The 19,723-nt window shown below is 43.0% G+C and overlaps 1 protein-coding gene across 1 annotated transcript; it reads left to right on the top strand.

The window, feature by feature from the left end:
- The first annotated feature begins 425 nt into the window (after positions 1 to 425).
- LOC138966597 (programmed cell death protein 2-like) lies at positions 426 to 18,660 on the top strand. The gene is made up of 4 exons (XM_070338881.1): positions 426 to 1,082; positions 2,321 to 2,589; positions 15,362 to 15,475; positions 18,273 to 18,660. The coding sequence occupies exons 1-4, from the start codon at positions 536 to 538 to the stop codon at positions 18,432 to 18,434; spliced, it is 1,092 nt and encodes a 363-aa protein (XP_070194982.1). The 5' UTR covers positions 426 to 535; the 3' UTR covers positions 18,435 to 18,660.
- Positions 18,661 to 19,723: the final 1,063 nt, after the last annotated feature.

The raw sequence follows: 19,723 nt of genomic DNA, 5'->3' as shown, positions 1-19,723 counted from the left end.
TCTGCAGCCCAGAGAGACTGTGTGAGTTTAATATACAATATTAATCGATAGTTACCAGTGAAAAGTTATATCGGAACACTCTTGTTGTGTCAAGTTTTTGTTGTTGTAAAATGTAAGATCTGAAACGTTAAAAATTACGTAAAATTGGTGCGTTTTGGTTGAGTGGGATGGGTCGTTGAACTGTGTTGTAACAGCCCGCCGAAGTTATCAAAAGTGTTTTTGCTTTTTGTAATTCGGTTGGTTTGGTGCGTTATAGAATGCATCTGCTTTTTCAAGACTAAGCATTGATCACTTTAAAACACAAAGATCATCATGGGCCATCATGACTTGTTTCATTTTACATCGCATATTCTAAGAAAGAGCAGAATTCTCACTATGCGCGCGGTACATTTCTAGAATCGCGTAGCACAAAGTTGGAATTCCTACAATGGCGACCATTGTTGGAATTCCAACAAAGCGCAGGTCATTTCCGGAAAAGCGCCGATGACGAGATGGGTCGCAACAGTGTATTCAAGGGACGTCACCAACAAACAGCATGGCGACTGCTCGTATGGATTTGGGATTTGTCAACGATGATTGTGATGCCAGGCTGTTGCAAAGTCATTATTTCCCGAGTAAAGTGGGTGGAAAGCCGGCTTGGTTGTCGCTGAATCCCATCCCCAAAACGGAACAGCTATCTTGTCCTAGATGCAACAATCCACTGGTGTTTCTGCTGCAAGTGTACTCGCCTCGTGACAAGACAGAGGAAGATGCTTTTCATCGGACCTTATTTCTCTTCGTATGTCAAAACTCCGCATGTTCCACGCCTAACGACGCGAGTAATTTCAAAGTGTTTCGATCACAGCTGCCCCGCATGAACCAGTTTTTCAGCTCTGATCCGCCTCCCGATGATCCAGCAGATGAAATAGGGCCTGCTCCGTCTGCACAGAAATACCAGCCGCTATGCGAGGTTTGTGGATGCATTGGACCAAAACAGTGCAGCCAGTGCAAATCTGTCAGCTATTGTTGTAAAGACCATCAGACCTTGCACTGGAAGGCAGGGCACAAGACAGCCTGCGGGAAACACGTTTCACATGATTCAGGTAACGTACAATGAATCGCAACATGTGCAATGTAACTCTAACTGGCAAATAACAATAACAATAACAGCACTTTATTGTCCATTAAAATATTACATAAAAAGGGAAATTTTTCTTCGGCACACCCTGTTTGCCTGTAAACGATTATAACAACAATTGTATAGGACGACACACATAAAACATAAAACATAAAAGGGATACAATCAAATATGATATTGCACTATGTAAATTTACCCTCTCATATCACAGGAGTTGGGTTTCACAGCCGAGTAATCACATTACAAATATTTCCCACACACCTTCACATGTACACATTGTTTGTTTTTTCCCAGCCGACCAGCCTCTACGTGATGCGAGAAGAATTTAAAATGGTGACTGCAGAAGGCAGGAATGACTTTTTAAACTGGTTTTTGCGTGCCAAAGGGACCTTATAACGTTTACCTGAAGGGAGAATTTCGAAACAGGGGTTGAGAGGATGGATCGGATCACGGACAATTTTGAGAGCTTTCCGCTTAATGGCAGCTTCGTAGAGACTGGTCAGCTGTCGTTGGGGTTGCCCAACAAGCTTGCTAGCCGTCGCAACAATGCGGTGGAGTTTAGCTTTGTTTTTAACATTTGTGGTACCATACCATGTCACAATGTTAAAAGTCAGTATGCTTTCAATCAAACTGCGATACACAAGTTCCATAACACTTTGATTGACATTAAAATATTTAAGCTTCCTGAGAAGAAAAAGTCGCTGCTGAGCTTTCTTATAAACAGCATAAGAAAGCTCAGCAGCAACTTTACACGAATTCTGGTTCAGCAATCACTGTCATTAGTCATAATATCTACCTCTCCCAAATTGACTTCACAAGCCTTGCGTGGAGGGCAAAACATCTAAGCATGTGAGAGTCAGTTACACTATCAAAGTTCAGTGTTCACGATCCATCATCTTTTCTTGTCAAAACCATGCACCTACATGTATCTGTATGTATGCGTCTTTGCCGTCTAAGTTGGACTCCAAGCGCTGCATGGTTGAAGTATGTGATCGGGGGAGGTGGATGTTTGTACCAAGCCTAGAGGGGTCTACTGATAATTCTATTGTCATTGTGTACTGAAATTATTATGCTTTAATTAAACTATTCTTTAATGAAACTGCATGCTACTTTTACTTTATTTGTTGTCAAAATGATTATACCACCACTACTACTACTGAGTACTACTAGTTCTGTCATGTTTCATTTCATGTGCACCAACAGAAGACCCATCTGCCTGCGGAGTGCTGTTCCCAGAACTTGAACTGGAGATAGAAGAGGAGACATACAGCCCAGAGAAAAGCACCAAAGATGAGACTGAGGCCTCACAAGAGTACCAGCAGTATGCGGAGAATGTCAACACCGGTCAGTCGGGGTCAGGGCTAGGTGACCAGTACAGTGAACAGGACCTGGAGGGCATGGCCGCCCAGGAGACAGAGGATGACCGCATCTTCAAAAAGTTCAAGAAAAGAGTAGCGCAGAATGAGGAACAGGTGGGTTAAGTGCATGTTTGTGCCCAAGGTCTGTGTTAAAGTTGTTTAAGAGAGATTGAAACTATTTAAGTACAGATCTTATCGTCACGCTCATAAGATATTTGCCTATGTAATTTTTTTATGTTTTGAGAAAAACGCAAACAACCTTCTTTGGTTTCTGAACAATCTGCCTATCAAAGTTTTGTTATAAGTTGCAAACTGCCTATCTCGAGCGTTGACAGCTAGATAAACGTGAGATAAAGAGCTGACAGCAACATTTTTAAACAGCAAAACGGCATAACAACCCTCAAAGAGCTTTTGCATACCTTCACATTCTCAAAACAAGTCTTCCTGTATCATAAAGAAAAAGTGCCTAACTCAAGAAACGAGATCGGCAGTTTTGCTTACGTTACCGTGGCTATGGTTTTCGATGGTCTGAGAGTTTGTAATCGCTAACAAATGATGTATACCTTTCCAGTAGCTTCCCCTGTAGTTTCCCTACAGAAATGCCTATCACTGAGATAGGTATTTTTCTTATGAGCGTGACGTTATCTTCTTGGTTTTTATATTTAGTCAAGTTTTGACTAAATATTTTAACATCGAGGGGGAATCGAAACGAGGGTCGTGGTGTATGTGCGTGTGTCTGTGCGTGTGTGTGTGTGTGTGTGTAGAGCGATTCAGACTAAACTACTGGACCGATCTTTATGAAATTTGACTTGAGAGTTCCTGGGTATGAAATCCCCGAACGTTTTTTTCATTTTTTTGATAAATGTCTTTGATGACGTCATATCCGGCTTTTCGTGAAAGTTGAGGCGGCACTGTCACGCCCTCATTTTTCAACCAAATTGGTTGAAATTTTGGTCAAGTAATCTTCGACGAAGCCCGGACTTCGGTATTGCATTTCAGCTTGGTGGCTTAAAAATTAATTAATGACTTTTGTGCGCGCCTTCGTGAGCGAGGCTGGTACTACATATTGTTCATACGAAATGACAAACACAGGTTACAAGCGATAACGCGCAAAAGTACTGGTTTATTAATTTACATCTGATAATAGGTATCAGTAATGCATATATATAGTTACAGTACTACGTATTGCGGTAAAAAACTAAACAGAAAGAAAAAGAGAAAAGAAAACAAATTATTAGACATGGCAAAGGTATTAAATGCATTAACAAGACACGAGAAGTAAAAACAAGAAAAATAAATCACAAGACAGGCGAAGACAAACAGACAAGAAAGTTACAAAAACCAAACACTCGTTGGTTAGTCCTTCAACAACAATAAAGAGTTACGTTCCGTACGTTCAACAACACCATAAGCACTAAGAATACTCAAGAAACTTAGCATACATACGTTTAAATCCAAAATGGCTACTTTCAGGAAAATACAAAACGTTGACTCATCAGGCCAGGAATACAAAGCAAACTGTCATACCAAAAAAGTCTAACGACAACGTTCCTGCGTTAATCAAAGTCACAAACAAGATATTTACTCATCCACTTTCCCTCAATAACGTTACAAGAAATAAGCCCGTTTACAAACGATCACCACAGACCGCAAGCTCTTTTACCTAAAATCTTTTAACGTAAGGCTGAAAAAGTCGGAGAAAACGTTTCACTTCGAACTTCGTTAACCACAGAAAACACAAGTTATCATTATAAACATTAGCGACTTTCTAGCGTCTACAAAACATTGCTGTACGTTCACAACACTAGAACAGTTGAACACACAATAAAGAAACACTACAACAAGTCAGACTTTCAACTCACGTTATACATAAACAACTCACAAAGTCATTACAAAATGGCGACCAAAACACGACACAAACAAGTTACAACAAAATTACCTTATGCGCTGTGTGGGTTGACCAGCAGTACCAAAAACGTGTTGCCTCTCAAACAAAGGGCACAAAACGATTCACACTTGAGAAACAACTGTCTCCAAGAACATTACGTTGACGTTAAAACATAAGAAACACTCCGTTGGTTCACTTGATAACCTTCATACGTTTACAGATCAAAACCAAACACTTCCTAAAACCCTCAGATCGACTGACGAGACAGGAGTCAAGCAGTGGTATTTATGGAAACAAAAACCTAACATGGAATAGTTATTCAAAAGTCAAAGGTCACTGTATTGACCAACCTAAGACAGGATCGGGTAAGACTACTATTTTACAACCAATCAGTAACCGATCACGCACTCCGTGCATGCTCAAAACTTAAAACGGTATATTTAACAGAAAGAAGACCAAGGAACTAGCTGACATCACAAAACTAAAAACACGTGAGTCACACGTATTCTAAAACTTGCAACGCAGATTCGCAGGGCTCACCCCAAAATCAAGACACGGAAAAGATCACGTGAATCTCACGGTGTTCTAAAACTAAACGACGCAGTTTGTGACGCTCCGACCAAAACCAGGTCACAACAACTGAACAAGGAGCACGTGAATCTCACGTAAAAATATTAACGCTCCACAAAACGGGTCACAACAAGGTGCCACAATAAAAACACGGTTTACTTCTTTTTACATCGTGCAATGGCTTGAGCAAACGTAATTACAACAAAAAGTAGGTGAATGCATGCCACATCGGCATGCACACTCCCACCGGAAATTATATTAATATAATTTACTTCAAAAACCTTTGTACAAACATATTCCTTATATCAAAAGAAGAATAACGCAGATTTAGACATTTCAAATTTACAACTCAAAATCATTGTGTTGCAAAACATTTACACAACAATATTATGGTTCAATCATTTTCAGTGTTTCAACACATCTCGTTTCAACTAAATGCCACTAGTCATTTACTCGACGGCATAAAAAGAACGCACCACTTAAACCATAAATGTCCGTTACATCATCTGGTATAAAAACAAACCGCAACAATCAACAACTGTCAAATTGGAACAACACTCCAAAGTTCGATGTTCTTTCAGTTTGCTTACACAGCTTTGTCTTTGTGATTTTCACGATCTACTAACACAGTCATTTTGTGAATAGGTCGCTCTAATATGCGACTATCACCAGTGGGACGGCCGTGATTGTCTAGAGCCTTTGTTCCAACATGCACTTTCACTCGTCTGACCAGTCCATCAGATCCAGGCATCACCTCGATTACACGAGCCATGCACCACTCTGATCTGCACAAGTTCTGGTCATGCAAGACAACAACATCTCCCACCTGTACGTTTGCCTGGGGACGTTGCCAGACACGACGTTTCTGCAAGAGTGAAAGGTACTGGCTCTTCCATAGCAGCCAGAATTCGTCTGCCATCCGCTGGACACAGCGCCAACGTTTCCTGGCGTACAGGTCTGGATCCTCAAACACACCAGGGGGCGGAAGGATGGCACCTGACTTCATGGTAAGGACGTGGTTGGGGGTCAAAGGGCGTGGTCCATCTGCCGATTCCAATGACTCGACAGACAGTGGTCGACTGTTCACGATGGCCATCACCTCGTATAGGAACGTACGAAGTGATGCGGTAGTGAGACTCTGGCCTGATCTTCTGAGAAGACCGTTCAGGATGCTGCGTATCGTTCGGATCTGACGCTCCCAAACGCCACCCATGTGACTAGCTGCAGGGGGGTTGAACTTGAACTCACATTTGCTTTCCAGCATCTTTGATGTCAGTCGTTCAGAGTCCATCTCCTTCCATGCCAGTTTGAACTCATTGCATGCACCTACAAAGTTCGTTCCTTTGTCACACCAAATGCGTGATATGTTTCCTCGCATGGAGACAACAATGCGTAGGGCGTTGATGAAGGAATCACTTGACATGTCATCCAGGGTTTCAATGTGGATTGCCCTAGAGGCAAAACACGTCACGATCAGTCCGTACCTTTTCACCTCCCTACGTCCATCTTTGACGTGAAATGGGCCGAAACACAATGCCACAGTACGTGAACGGTGGGGATGGGTCAAGGCGCTCTAGAGGGAGGTCGGCCATCTTCTGTCCAGCTGGCCCTGAGCGATGCCATCGGCAGTGAACACAGCGGCGCACCAACGAGGAGACGACGTGACGAATGCCAATGATCCAGAAACCGCTGGCTCGTACTTGGTTGATTGTGAACATTCTCCCTTGGTGGGCTATCGCAGCATGACAGTCCTGAGCCACCAGGAAAGAGAAGTGACTGTCTCGAGGTAGTAGTATGGGAAACTTGTCAGCTGAAGAGGATGATGAATTTTGAGAGCGACCGTATACTCTCAGTATTCCATCAACGTCCTTGTGAGCGTTGAGTGCCTGAAGCTGGTTACGTAAAGAAGGCGTTGGGCGTTCAAAATGTTCTTTCTGAAGACATTCGATGAACTTCTTCTCAGTGACTTCAAGCACTTCAAGGGGAGACGACTGGTGCCCCTTAATGGCATTGCATTTGCGTACCAAAACAGCCATGGCTCTTATCAGAGATGTCTTGGAGGAGAATCGTCGGGCGATCTGCTCAAACGACTGAACAGACACTTCTTTAGAGGTAGTAGCCTTGCACACTTTCACCTCAACATCGTCATCTGGGATCTCGAAAAAGTCATCTGATTCCGGAAGGGACTGGCTCAAGAACGCGGGACCATGGAACCACTCTGATGTCATGAGGTCACTCACAGACAATCCCCGTGATGCATAATCAGCTGGGTTCTCCTTTGTAGAAACATGATTCCACTGACTGGCCTGTGAGAACTGACGTATTTGTTGGACTCTATTTGCGACAAAGACGTGAAAACGCTTGGACTCGTTCTTCAAATAAGCGAGTACAATCATAGAGTCAGTCCAAAAGAAATGTTCAATGCTCTCAAAGTCCAGTTCTTCTTGAAGAAATCTTGCCATCTTGACGGAAAGTACTGCTGCCGTTAGCTCCAGACGAGGGACAGTGACGTGTCGAAGCGGAGCCACTCGTGCTTTGGCGACTACAAGCGTACTGTGAATGTTGCCTAGATGATTTTCAACGCGAAGGTACGAACACTGGCCGTATCCTGCTGTAGACGCGTCTGAGAAGTGATGTAGCTCTACATTCTTCACGGTGCCAAAGTCTGTGGGCAAGTAGTTCCTGGGTATCTTGACGCAACCCAGTCGGGATAGATCCTTCAGCCACTCTTCCCAACGTTCTTGAAGTGATGGTGGCAGCGGATCGTCCCAGCCGAGCTCCTGGCGACACAGTTCCTGGAGGATCAATTTTCCAGTCAGCAAAAAGGGGGCCAGAAAACCAAGGGGGTCGTAGACTGATGCAATTGTAGAGAGAACTCCTCTTCTGTTCGAGGAACCCAGTCTGGGGTTGTCAGTAAAACCCAGTGTGTCGTCATCAGTGCACCAGTGAAGGCCAAGAGTCCGCTCAATTTCTGGTGTGCTACAAGGGACTGCAAGTTCTGTGGCCTTGGTTGACGTAACTTCAGAGTCGGGGAAGTACTCTAAAAGCTCCTTTGAGTTGGAGACTATCTTGTGCAGCCTCAATTGTCCGTGTTCACAAATTTCTCTAGCCTTCATGAGCACATCTGCTGCTTCTTCAACAGAGTCTTTGGCTTGAAGTCCATCATCGACATAAAAGTCACGCTGCAGAAAGGCTGATGCCTTGGCGCTGATTTTGGCGTTGTCCTTTGCCACCTGCTTGAGGCCGAAGTTTGCGCAGCCTGGAGACGATGTAGCTCCGAAGATGTGCACCTTCATGCGGTAGTCAAGCGGCTGGTCACTCGTATCACCGTCCTCCCACCAAAGGAAGCGCAGAAAGTCTCGATGGGGCTCGGAGACGTGAAACTGGTGGTACATTTTTTCCACGTCACAGGAAAATGCTATGGGACCCTTGCGGAAACGACAGAGAACGCCGGAAAGGGAGCTGATTAGGTCTGGGCCTTGTAGGAGAAGATCGTTCAAGGACGTGCCTAGGTGACGTGCACTACAGTCAAAAACCACACGAATCTTTCCTGGCTTCTTGTCGTTGTACACGCCGTGATGTGGGATGTACCAGCGATTTGGGACCTCGACTTCGTTCTTGGGAATCAGTTCAGCGTCACCTCGCTCCAAAATCACGTTCATGAACTTGATATAGTCTTCACGGTACCCAGGCTTCTTCTCAAACTGGCGTTTCAGTCCCATGAGACGCTTGACTGCGGCACCTCTGTTGTCAGGAAGAGACGGTTGTTCTGGTCGAAAAGGCAGAGGCATCTCGTAGTGACCAGCTTCATTGACTTTCACGTTTTCCTTCACGATCTTCATGAACTTCAAATCATCTTGAGACATGGATCCTGTGTCACTATCAGCAAAGTCTCTCTCCATAACGTGTAGTAGGTCAGTACACGATACCTCATCCACCTGTATTTTGTAGACGTGAGCTGCACTTTCTTCTTTCCTTGATCCTGGCTTGACGACTACGTGCATGGACGAGCCTACACCATCAAAAGCGACGGAATGCGGTGCCTTGCCGACGATGCTCCAACCTAACTTAGTCTCTACTGCAAATGGCAGTCCTTGGACAACGTTTAGGGGCATGAGGGCTTCAGCGCAGTCGTAGCCAATGAGGAGGCCTGCTTCGCAGTCAGGGTACAAGGGGGGCAGTTTAGGAGACAGGTGTTGGAGATGTGGGTAAACTTTGACAGTCTCTGAGGTGGGGATTTGCGTGGGGTCAACGGACAGGTAAGGTCGTGAGATGGCAGAAGGGAGCCTGACAAACTCACTGGAGGTAGGAGAGCGGACACGCAATCCAGAGTACTTCCTGCCGGAGACCACAGCATTGTCCTCAGTCAGTGTGGAGACCCTGAGTGTAGTCGGCTGCGATTTGGCTTTAACTTCTTCAGCCACTGACTGCACTACAAAAGTGGCGTTGGACATAGTGTCCAGTAGTGCGTACGTCAGCACTTCTACGTTGGGGTTAGAGTCACTGGAAACGAGAACGGGAACGATCATAGACGTGAAACCGATGCTGTTTTCCTCGCTGGCCTTAAGAGCAGACACCGTAGGGGTCGACGATGACAGTGGCTCTTGAACGTCAGCAGCAGAGGTACGGTAATTGTTCTTGTGTTCACTCGCCCCTTTGTTTTCACTCATACTGTTCTGATATTTGAAATTGTCATCGTGAAGACAAGTGGGATGAGCCTTCTTGCACTTCTTGCACGTCTGTTTCTGCTTACATTGACGGCTCTGGTGATCCTTACTTTTGAGACATCCGTAACAGATACGGTTCTTGAACAGAAAATCTCGTATCTCTTCCAGAGGCTTCTCTATGAGTTCCTTACATGTCCCAGCGTCATGGTCCGGAAGTTGACAGTGCAGACATGTGGTGACATCCTCTGTCAAGGTAGACAGGTTCGTTGTGAACTTTCTTGGTGTCCCCGATGCACTTGTCAAGCCGAAAACAGGGTCGTTAGAAATGTCTGCTTCGAGGGTAACGAACGACACGAGTTCATGGAACAGAGGATACCTCTTCTTTTCAACCTTGGTTCGAGCAACTGTTCTAGACCATCTGTGACTCATCCAGTCTGGGAGCTTTCCGACGATCTTCCGTAGGTATTGGGCATCATCCAGGATGCTCAGTCCACCAACTTCCTGGGCAGCAACGGAACATTGCTGCAAGAAATCGGCCAGGCTTCTGAGTCCCTTGGGATCCTTGCTTTTGACTGGGGTCCATTCGTCCAGCTTGGTCCGGAAAGCTTGCGAAACGACGTATGAGTTGCCGAACCGATTTTCCAGCACTTCCATGGCTCTCTCGTAGGCATCACCTTCTCTCAGCAGAAAGAAGCCGGTCACGGCCTCCTTTGCTTGACCTCCGATGTACCGTTGCAGATACAATAACTTCTCACTGCTGGTTATGTTCTGTCTCTCGATGAGAAACGCAAACGACGATCTCCAAATTGGATATTGGAGAGGGTCACCAACAAAAATGCACGGCTCCTGCATCGGCAAACGGTTGATCATCAGAGCGTCTGATAGGGTTTTGGCGAGAGAGTCCATAGGAGTGTCCTGCTTGGCATGAGTAGCAAGTGGACGTTGGTAGTACGCAGACGGGGGGTAGGAGGCAAATGGACGATCTGCATGACGTTCATTGTCAACGTTCATGTACGCAGGGGGCCTTGCGTTTTCGTTTCCCCAAATAACTTTGGGGGTGGTCTGATGTGGGTCCAGGAATGTGGGCACGAAAGGCTCTGGTTTGGGATGTAGGTGGGTATCATAGGGGAAACAGGGTGGGGTAACTTCAAAACGTCTGTGGTCCATGCGTTGGTGACGTTCTTCTGGGAAGTAGGTGTGTTGTCCTTGCGTCTCATCACCTTCCCTTGTCTCTGGTAGGTGATAGGACCAACCTGTGTGGTCGAGATCAGGCGGGCGAGAGCCTATAACGCTTGCCGTTGAGTGTCCAACGTTGTGCAGAGGCGGCTGACCAGCGTACGCACCGAGAGGGTGCTGCAGTGTGGTCAGCAGCGCTGTAGGCCGCATGGAGGATGTAGTTGCAGCCGTCGTGTAGTTGGATGTGAAGGACTCCTGATGGACGAAAGGAGCGCTCGTTCCGACGTGATGGGGGGCGTTGACATCCTCTCTACGTTGAGGTCCGTACGCCTCATAGGTGGCGTTGTTGGTAGTAGCGGCGCTTGTAGAGGCGCTGACTCCAACGACGAGGTCCACGACAGGTAACGCGTGCTGTCGTGGCTCAGTCGTTGTGGTTCCTGCGACGAAGGTGGTGACGGCAGTGTTGACGTTGACAGTAGAGATGTCATGGATGCTGGCGGCTTGGCAGACAGGAACAGACGTGAAGTCCATGGCTAGCTGGTGTGTCCCTTGGTCAGCAATGACGGCAGCTTGGCAGACAGGAACAGACGTGACGTCCAAGGCTGGCTGGTGTGTCCCTTGGCCAGCAATGACGGCAGCACCTGTCCCTATTCCTATCGCTGTATGCTCATTGTTTAGAGGAGGGGCTACAAGACTGTACAAGGGAACGAAAGGACGAGGGTGGAACCTAGTGTTCAACAAATCAACTGACGGTAGATCAGGGAGATCCTGCTGAACTGAGTCATTTTGTTCCAATACTTGTAACATAGCTTGTTGTTCTCTTAAGCTAGTTTTTAATTCAGTGGACTGAATTTGTCTCAAAACCTTCTTCTGTTTTATCTCTTCAGCTGCGTCTTCGGCCTGCCTAGCTGCATTTCTCTCAGCTTCCTTAGCCTGCCTAGCAGCTTTTCTCTCAGCTTCCTTAGCCTGCCTACCAGCTTCTTCAATCTGCCTAGCAGCTTCTTCAATCTGCCTAGCTGCATTTCTCTCAGCTTGTTGTTGTTGTAAGAGATCCAGTTCATTAAACTGAGCTTCCTTTATAGTGTCACCTTCCACTTTCATGGCCAGAGAAGCAGCCTCTAGTTTAAGAGTCAATTTAGCCTCTTCAGAGCTAACACTTCCAGAACGGAGCGACTCGGCGCGAGAAGCTGTCTGGCTGCCTAATCTCCTGCGACCTGACTTGTGGCTAGCTGACTTGTGGATGGCTGACGTAATGCTAGCTGCTTTATGGCTGGCAGTCTTAACACTGGCTGACTTGTGGGTGGATGACCCAACGCTAGGTGTAACACTGCTATGCCTGGGAGTAGGCTCCTTAGTCACCTGCACGCTAGTCGTTTGTCTGTCAAGAACTTGATCAATGTCAAACATAATTTTCTGAACTGTCCTTTGAACATCATCCCAACTTTCCTGAATGGTTTCACCGCTACCAATACTACGAAGACCTTTCTCTATGTCACCAAGATCCTTGTACATGCTCAAAATAACCTGTTTTTGACTGGTTAACGACTCTTGATTAGGAGTTTCTTGGTTAAGCTCTGTTACTACCTCACCGATTGCTCGTTCCAAGAATGTTCGTTGTCTTGCAAAGTTTCTAGTTTTGATCTCAATCTGGTACTCTCTACCTTTTTCAGTAGGCTTAATGTCACGCCTAGGCCTTTGAGAATGTTCATCTTCATCGCCGTTAATGTCATAACCTGAAGCTTCCAATGGTTTATCTACTGGAACCTTCTCCATTACAATGTTCGCTTATTCAAAAGCACTTAAACATACATAAGGTTTATCTGGTTATAAAGTAAAATGAGTCGATCCGAGGGTCGTTTGGGATAATACACAAAAGTCACAAAAAATGCGCCGGATACGGAGTAGGAAGATCTCTAACCGACAAGTTGATCTACGTTGAACTATGGTTCACTAACACAGTGACAGGTAACAATAAAGTCTTTTGCTGGTTATCAACAGCTACGTTTACGTTCATTGAGCGTCAATAACAAAAGTTCTTTACATTCACTTGGCTGGACTTCAGCTAAGTTTGTTTACTTTAGCTAAAGTTCTTTCACTGGGCGTCAGCAGCTAAGTTTTTTACTGGGCGACAGCAACTAAAGTTTTTTACTGTGCGCGCCTTCGTGAGCGAGGCTGGTACTACATATTGTTCATACGAAATGACAAACACAGGTTACAAGCGATAACGCGCAAAAGTACTGGTTTATTAATTTACATCTGATAATAGGTATCAGTAATGCATATATAGTTACAGTACTACGTATTGCGGTAAAAAACTAAACAGAAAGAAAAAGAGAAAAGAAAAAAATTATTAGACATGGCAAAGGTATTAAATGCATTAACAAGACACGAGAAGTAAAAACAAGAAAAATAAATCACAAGACAGGCGAAGACAAACAGACAAGAAAGTTACAAATACCAAAACACTCGTTGGTTAGTCCAACAACAATAAAGAGTTACGTTCCGTACGTTCCGACAATACCATAAGCACTAAGAATACTCAAGAAACTTAGCATACATACGTTTAAAACCAAAATGGCTACTTTCAGGAAAATACAAAACGTTGACTTATCAGGCCAGGAATACAAAGCAAACTGTCATACCAAAAAAGTCTCCTAACGACAACGTTCCTGCGTTAATCAAAGCCACAAACAAAATATTTACTCATCCACTTTCCCTCAATAGCGTTACAAGAAATAAGCCCGTTTACAAACGATCACCACAGACCGCAAGCTCTTTTACCTAAATTCTTTTAACGTAAGGCTGAAAAAGTTGGAGAAAAACGTTTCACTTCGAACTTCGTTAACCACAGAAAACACAAATTATCATTATAAACATTAGCGACTTTCTAGCGTCTACAAAACATTGCTGTACGTTCACAACACTAGAACAGTTGAACACACAATAAAGAAACACTACAACAAGTCAGACTTTCAACTCACGTTATACATAAACAACTCACAAAGTCATTACAAAATGGCGACCAAAACACAACACAAACAAGTAACAACAAAATTACCTTATGCGCTGTGTGGGTTGACCAGCAGTACCAAAAACGTGTTGCCTCTCAAACGAAGGGCACAAAACGATTCACACTTGAGAAACAACTGTCTCCAAGAACATTACGTTGACGTTAAAACATAAGAAACACTCCGTTGGTTCACTTGATAACCTTCATACGTTTACAGATCAAAACCAAACACTTCCTAAAACCCTCAGATCGACTGACGAGACAGGAGTCAAGCAGTGGTATTTATGGAAACAAAAACCTAACATGGAATAGTTATTCAAAAGTCAAAGGTCACTGTATTGACCAACCAACAACATTCCTAAGACAGAATCGGGTAAGACTACTATTTTACAACCAATCAGTAACCGATCACGCACTCCGTGCATGCTCAAAACTTAAAATGGTATATTTAACAGAAAGAAGACCAAGGAACTAGCTGACATCACAAAACTAAAAACACGTGAGTCACACGTATTCTAAAACTTGCAACGCAGATTCGCAGGGCTCACCCCAAAATCAAGACACGGAAAAGATCACGTGAATCTCACGGTGTTCTAAAACTAAACGACGCAGTTTGTGACGCTCCGACCAAAACCAGGTCACAACAACTGAACAAGGAGCACGTGAATCTCACGTAAAAATATTAACGCTCCACAAAACGGGTCACAACAAGGTGCCACAATAAAAACACGGTTTACTTCTTTTTACATCGTGCAATGGCTTGAGCAAACGTAATTACAACAAAAAGTAGGTGAATGCATGCCACATCGGCATGCACAACTTTGGTCATTAAAAATCTGAAAATTGTAAAAATAAATAAAAATTTATAAAACGATCCAAATTTACGTTTATCTTATTCTCCATCATTTGCTGATTCCAAAAACATATAAATATGTTATATTCGGATTAAAAACAAGCTCTGAAAATTAAATATATAAAAATTATTATCAATTTTTTTTTTTCGAAATCAATTTAAAAACACTTTCATCTTATTCCTTGTTGGTTCCTGATTCCAAAAACATATAGATATGATATGTTTGGATTAAAAACACGCTCAGAAAGTTAAAACGAAGAGAGGTACAGAAAAGCGTGCTATCCTTCTCAGCGCAACGAATACCCCGCTCTTCTTGTCAATTCCACGGGCACTGCCTTTGCCACGGGCGGTGGAGTGACGATGCTACGAGTATACGGTCTTGCTGCGTTGCGTTGCGTTCAGTTTCATTCTGTGAGTTCGACAGCTACTTGACTAAATATTGTATTTTCGCCTTACGCGACTTGTTGCAATTGTTGCAGCAGTGTAAAGCCAGATCCTAAATTATTTCAAATTTAGGACAGCTGTTGTCTGAAAGTTTACCATTCTCTCTATTTTAACACCCATTTTAAGACTGTTCAGGCCAACTTTCTGTAGACGTTTTCTTTGTTGTTTGTAAATGTTTCTCTTGTTTTCACCTACCTCTCTTTAAATATCTAATTTTTCGTAGTTTTTAATGTCATACAGAAGAAAAATATGCATACCTATATTGATCTATGTGACAGGTGCTGAGGTACAGCAAAGGAGGTGAACCACTGTGGGTGTCCAGCGACCATCAAGCCAAACAGGAAGACATCGCTGTTTGTTCCTGTGGCGCGCCAAGACAGTTTGAATTTCAGGTAAAGTGGAAGGGAATGAGAGTACTATGTCCAGCTAAACAAAAGCACAGGGATTTTGCTTGGATTTATTTTCTTAGGCAAATTTGCCACATAAATGTCAGCAATTTTCAAAAGTTTTGGGCGGTCCTGGGCTCCACCTTTTCCCCACTGCTATTGTGACAAAATAACAGCAAAGTTTCCCGCGTTTCACCTACTGCTGATGCCAAATGACATCCTTGCAAGCCTGGGGTCAACCCTTCGTGCAGGCTAAGAATGTCCTCTTGTAACCCGGTGTATGAATCACCTTTGTAAGAAAAGCCTGACAAACAGGAGAGAGTTTAGGCTAAATTCACAGCCCTATAACTATCCGCTTTTGTTGAACTCAATGGTTAGACCCTATCAGTATCACAAACAACTCTCTACAATCCAGAGGTGTTATGTCTAACTGATGCACATGCATGGGTGGGATTTTTCCGGTATATGCCGGAAATCCGGATTTGTTTATGGCCTTCTTTGTTTACTCTTTTTTTTCTTCGGCGGCACCCAGACCCCCCCTCCCCCCCCCCCTTTCAGGATTCATTACATTTTTCAGTCCCACCCATGCACATGAAACATACTAGCTATAAATGCTAAAATGGCTCATGCTCAAGGCCAGAAGACAGCTCTGCGGAACATCTGCTGTGAAAGGGGGACTACTGCGTCATCCTGTCACACTTGCGTTGAAGATGACCATGACCATTACTATAATGATGAGGGAGTGGGGCATCCTTTTATTACATGATCCTCATTTTTATATTTAGTCAAGTTTTGACTAAATATTTTAACGTAGAGGGGGGAATCGAGACGAGGGTCGTGGTGTATGTGTGTGTGTCTGTCTGTCTGTGTGTGTGTGTAGAGCGATTCAGACTAAACTACTGGACCGATCTTTATGAAATTTGACATGAGAGTTCCTGGGTATGAAATCCCCATACGTTTTTTTCATTTTTTTGATAAATGTCTTTGATGACGTCATATCCGGCTTTTCGTGAAAGTTGAGGCGGCACTGTCACGCTCTCATTTTTCAACCAAATTGGTTGAAATTTTGGTCAAGTAATCTTCGACAAAGGCCGGGGTTTGGTATTGCATTTCAGCTTGGTGGCTTAAAAACTAATGAGTGAGTTTGGTCATTAAAAATCTGAAAATTGTAAAAAAAATATTTTTTTTATAAAACGATCCAAATTTACGTTCATCTTATTCTTTATCATTTTCTGATTCCAAAAATATATAAATATGTTATATTTTGATTAAAAACAAGCTCTGAAAATTAAAAATATAAAAATTATTATCAAAATTAAATTGTCCAAATCAATTTAAAAACACCTTCATCTTATTCCTTGTCGGTTCCTGATTCCAAAAACATATAGATATGATATGTTTGGATTAAAAACACGCTTAGAAAGTTAAAACGAAGAGAGGTACAGAAAAGCGTGCTATCCTTCTCAGCGCAAGTACTACCCCGCTCTTCTTGTCAATTTCACTGCCTTTGCCGTGCGCGGTGGACTGACGATGCTACGAGTATACGGTCTTGCTGCGTTGCGTTGCGTTCAGTTTCATTCTGTGAGTTCGACAGCTACTTGACTAAATATTGTATTTTCGCCTTACGCGACTTGTTGTTTCTTTGTTTTGGGAGCAAGAGTACATAATTGTCAGTTCATATCTGTTGCTAAAGACCCTTGCTTTACGTGAATGTACATGCATAAAAATTCAGGGAAAAACAAGTCGCGTAAGGCGAAATTACAACATTTAGTCAAGTTGTCGAACTAACAGAATGAAACTGAACTCACTGCATTTTTACAGCAAGAGCGTATACTCGTAGCATCGTCAGTCCACCGCTCGATGCAAAGGCAGTGAAATTGACAAGAAGAGCGGGGTAGTAGTTGCGCTGAGAAGGATAGCACGCTTTTCTTTATCTCTATTCTTTTTAACTTTCTGAGCGTGTTTTTAATCCAAACATATCACATCTATATATGTTTTTGGAATCAGGAACCCACAAGGAATAAGATGAAATTGTTTTTAAATCGATTTCGGAAATTTTATTTTAACAATAATTTTTATATTTTTAATTTTCAGAGCTTGTTTTTAATCCGAATATAACATATTTATATGTTTTTGGAATCAGAAAATGATGAAGAATAAGATGAACGTAAATTTGGATCGTTTTAAAAACAAATTATTTTTTTTACAATTTTCAGATTTTTAATGACCAAAGTCATTAATTAATTTTTAAGCCACCAAGCCGGGCTGAAATGCAATACCGAAGTCCGGCCTTCGTCGAAGATTGCGTTACAAAAATTTCAATCAATTTGATTGAAAAATGAGGGTGTGACAGTGCCGCCTCAACTTTTACAAAAAGCCGGACGTCATCAAAGGTATTTATCGAAAAAAAGAAAAACACGTCCGGGGATATCATTCCCAGGAACTCTCATGTCAAATTTCATAAAGATCGGTCCAGTAGTTTGGTCTGAATCGCTCTACACACACACAGACAGACAGACACACACACACACACCACGACCCTCGATTCCCCCTCTACGTTATTTAGTCAAAACTTGACTAAATGTAAAAAGATTAAAACCTGTAGTGGAGGTGGGAGAACTGAAAGCTTTTGGTGAGTAATGTTTTTCACTGTGGATATAAAAGCGGCAGACGTTTTAATCAGTGCTTTTTAGACAGCCAGGAGATTTCAGGATTTTGTGGCTGCTTTTCATTGTTACTTCTGAGCTTACTCTTCACTGGACTGGCTTTGTGACTCGATCTCTGAATTGTCTGTGTGTTTCAGGTAATGCCTCAGCTGCTGAATCACCTGGGTGTGGATGAGAAGGAGGGCAACAGTCTGGACTGGGGGACGCTGTGTGTTTTCACCTGTCGGGACTCCTGTGCAATCGGCAGTAACTACACCGAGGAGTTTGTCTGGAAACAAGACTTTTCTGCTGACAGATGATGTGCTGGTCGAGTGGATTTCCCGAAGAAAAAATGTTTTGAAATACTCACACGTACTATCTATGGTGATACACTGTGAACTGTCGTCTTTTTTAGGATAAAGAATTTTGTTTCTGCTCACTTCTGCCACAATACAGTTATAAACATCATATTGATCATAGTATGAATTACTTATAATAGTGGAGTCAGATATGGAGGGGAAAAGTGATCGTAACATAGCTATTCTTTTTTATATTTAGTCAAGTTTTGACTAAATATTTTAACATCGAGGGGGAATCGAAACGAGGGTCGTGGTGTATGTGTGTGTGTGTGTGCGTGTGTGTGTGTGTGTAGAGCGATTCAGACTAAACTACTGGACCGATCTTTATGAAATTTGACATGAGAGTTCCTGGGTATGAAATCCCCGAACGTTTTTTTCATTTTTTTGATAAATGTCTTTGATGACGTCATATCCGGCTTTTCGTGAAAGTTGAGGCGGCACTGTCACGCCCTCATTTTTCAACCAAATTGGTTGAAATTTTGGTCAAGTACTCTTCGACGAAGCCCGGGGTTCGGTATTGCATTTCAGCTTGGTGGCTTAAAAATTAATTTATGACTTTTGTCATTAAAAATCTGAAAATTGTAAAAAAAAATAAAAATTTATAAAACGATCCAAATTTACGTTTATCTTATTCGCCATCATTTTCTGATTCCAAAAACATATCAATATGTTATATTCGGATTAAAAACAAGCTCTAAAAATTAAATATATAAAAATTATTATCAAATTTTTTTTTTCGAAATCAATTTAAAAACACTTTCATCTTATTCCTTGTCGGTTCCTGATTCCAAAAATATATAGATATGATATGTTTGGATTAAAAACACGCTCAGAAAGTTAAAACGAAGAGAGGTACAGAAAAGCGTGCTATCCTTCTCAGCGCAACGAATACCCCGCTCTTCTTGTCAATTCCACGTGCACTGCCTTTGCCACGGGCGGTGGAGTGACGATGCTACGAGTATACGGTCTTGCTGCGTTGCGTTGCGTTCAGTTTCATTCTGTGAGTTCGACAGCTACTTGACTAAATATTGTATTTTCGCCTTACGCGACTTGTTCTTCCTTTATGATTGAGATGGCTTTTGGTGCATTTTTGCTATTAGCTTTTTGAAAGAAATGTCTTTCTTTCTTTGCTATTTGTAACTGAATATATGTGATATTGTATATACATGCTCTGAAGCTTGACACAAATGGAGTCAAATTTGCAATTATCCCTCCAGTATCCCTGGTACACATCTCGCTTTCATTTTGCC

This window comes from Littorina saxatilis, linkage group LG5, assembly GCF_037325665.1.
Source record: "Littorina saxatilis isolate snail1 linkage group LG5, US_GU_Lsax_2.0, whole genome shotgun sequence".
Lineage (NCBI taxonomy): Eukaryota > Metazoa > Mollusca > Gastropoda > Littorinimorpha > Littorinidae > Littorina > Littorina saxatilis.
This window is presented reverse-complemented; position numbering and strand designations above follow the sequence as displayed.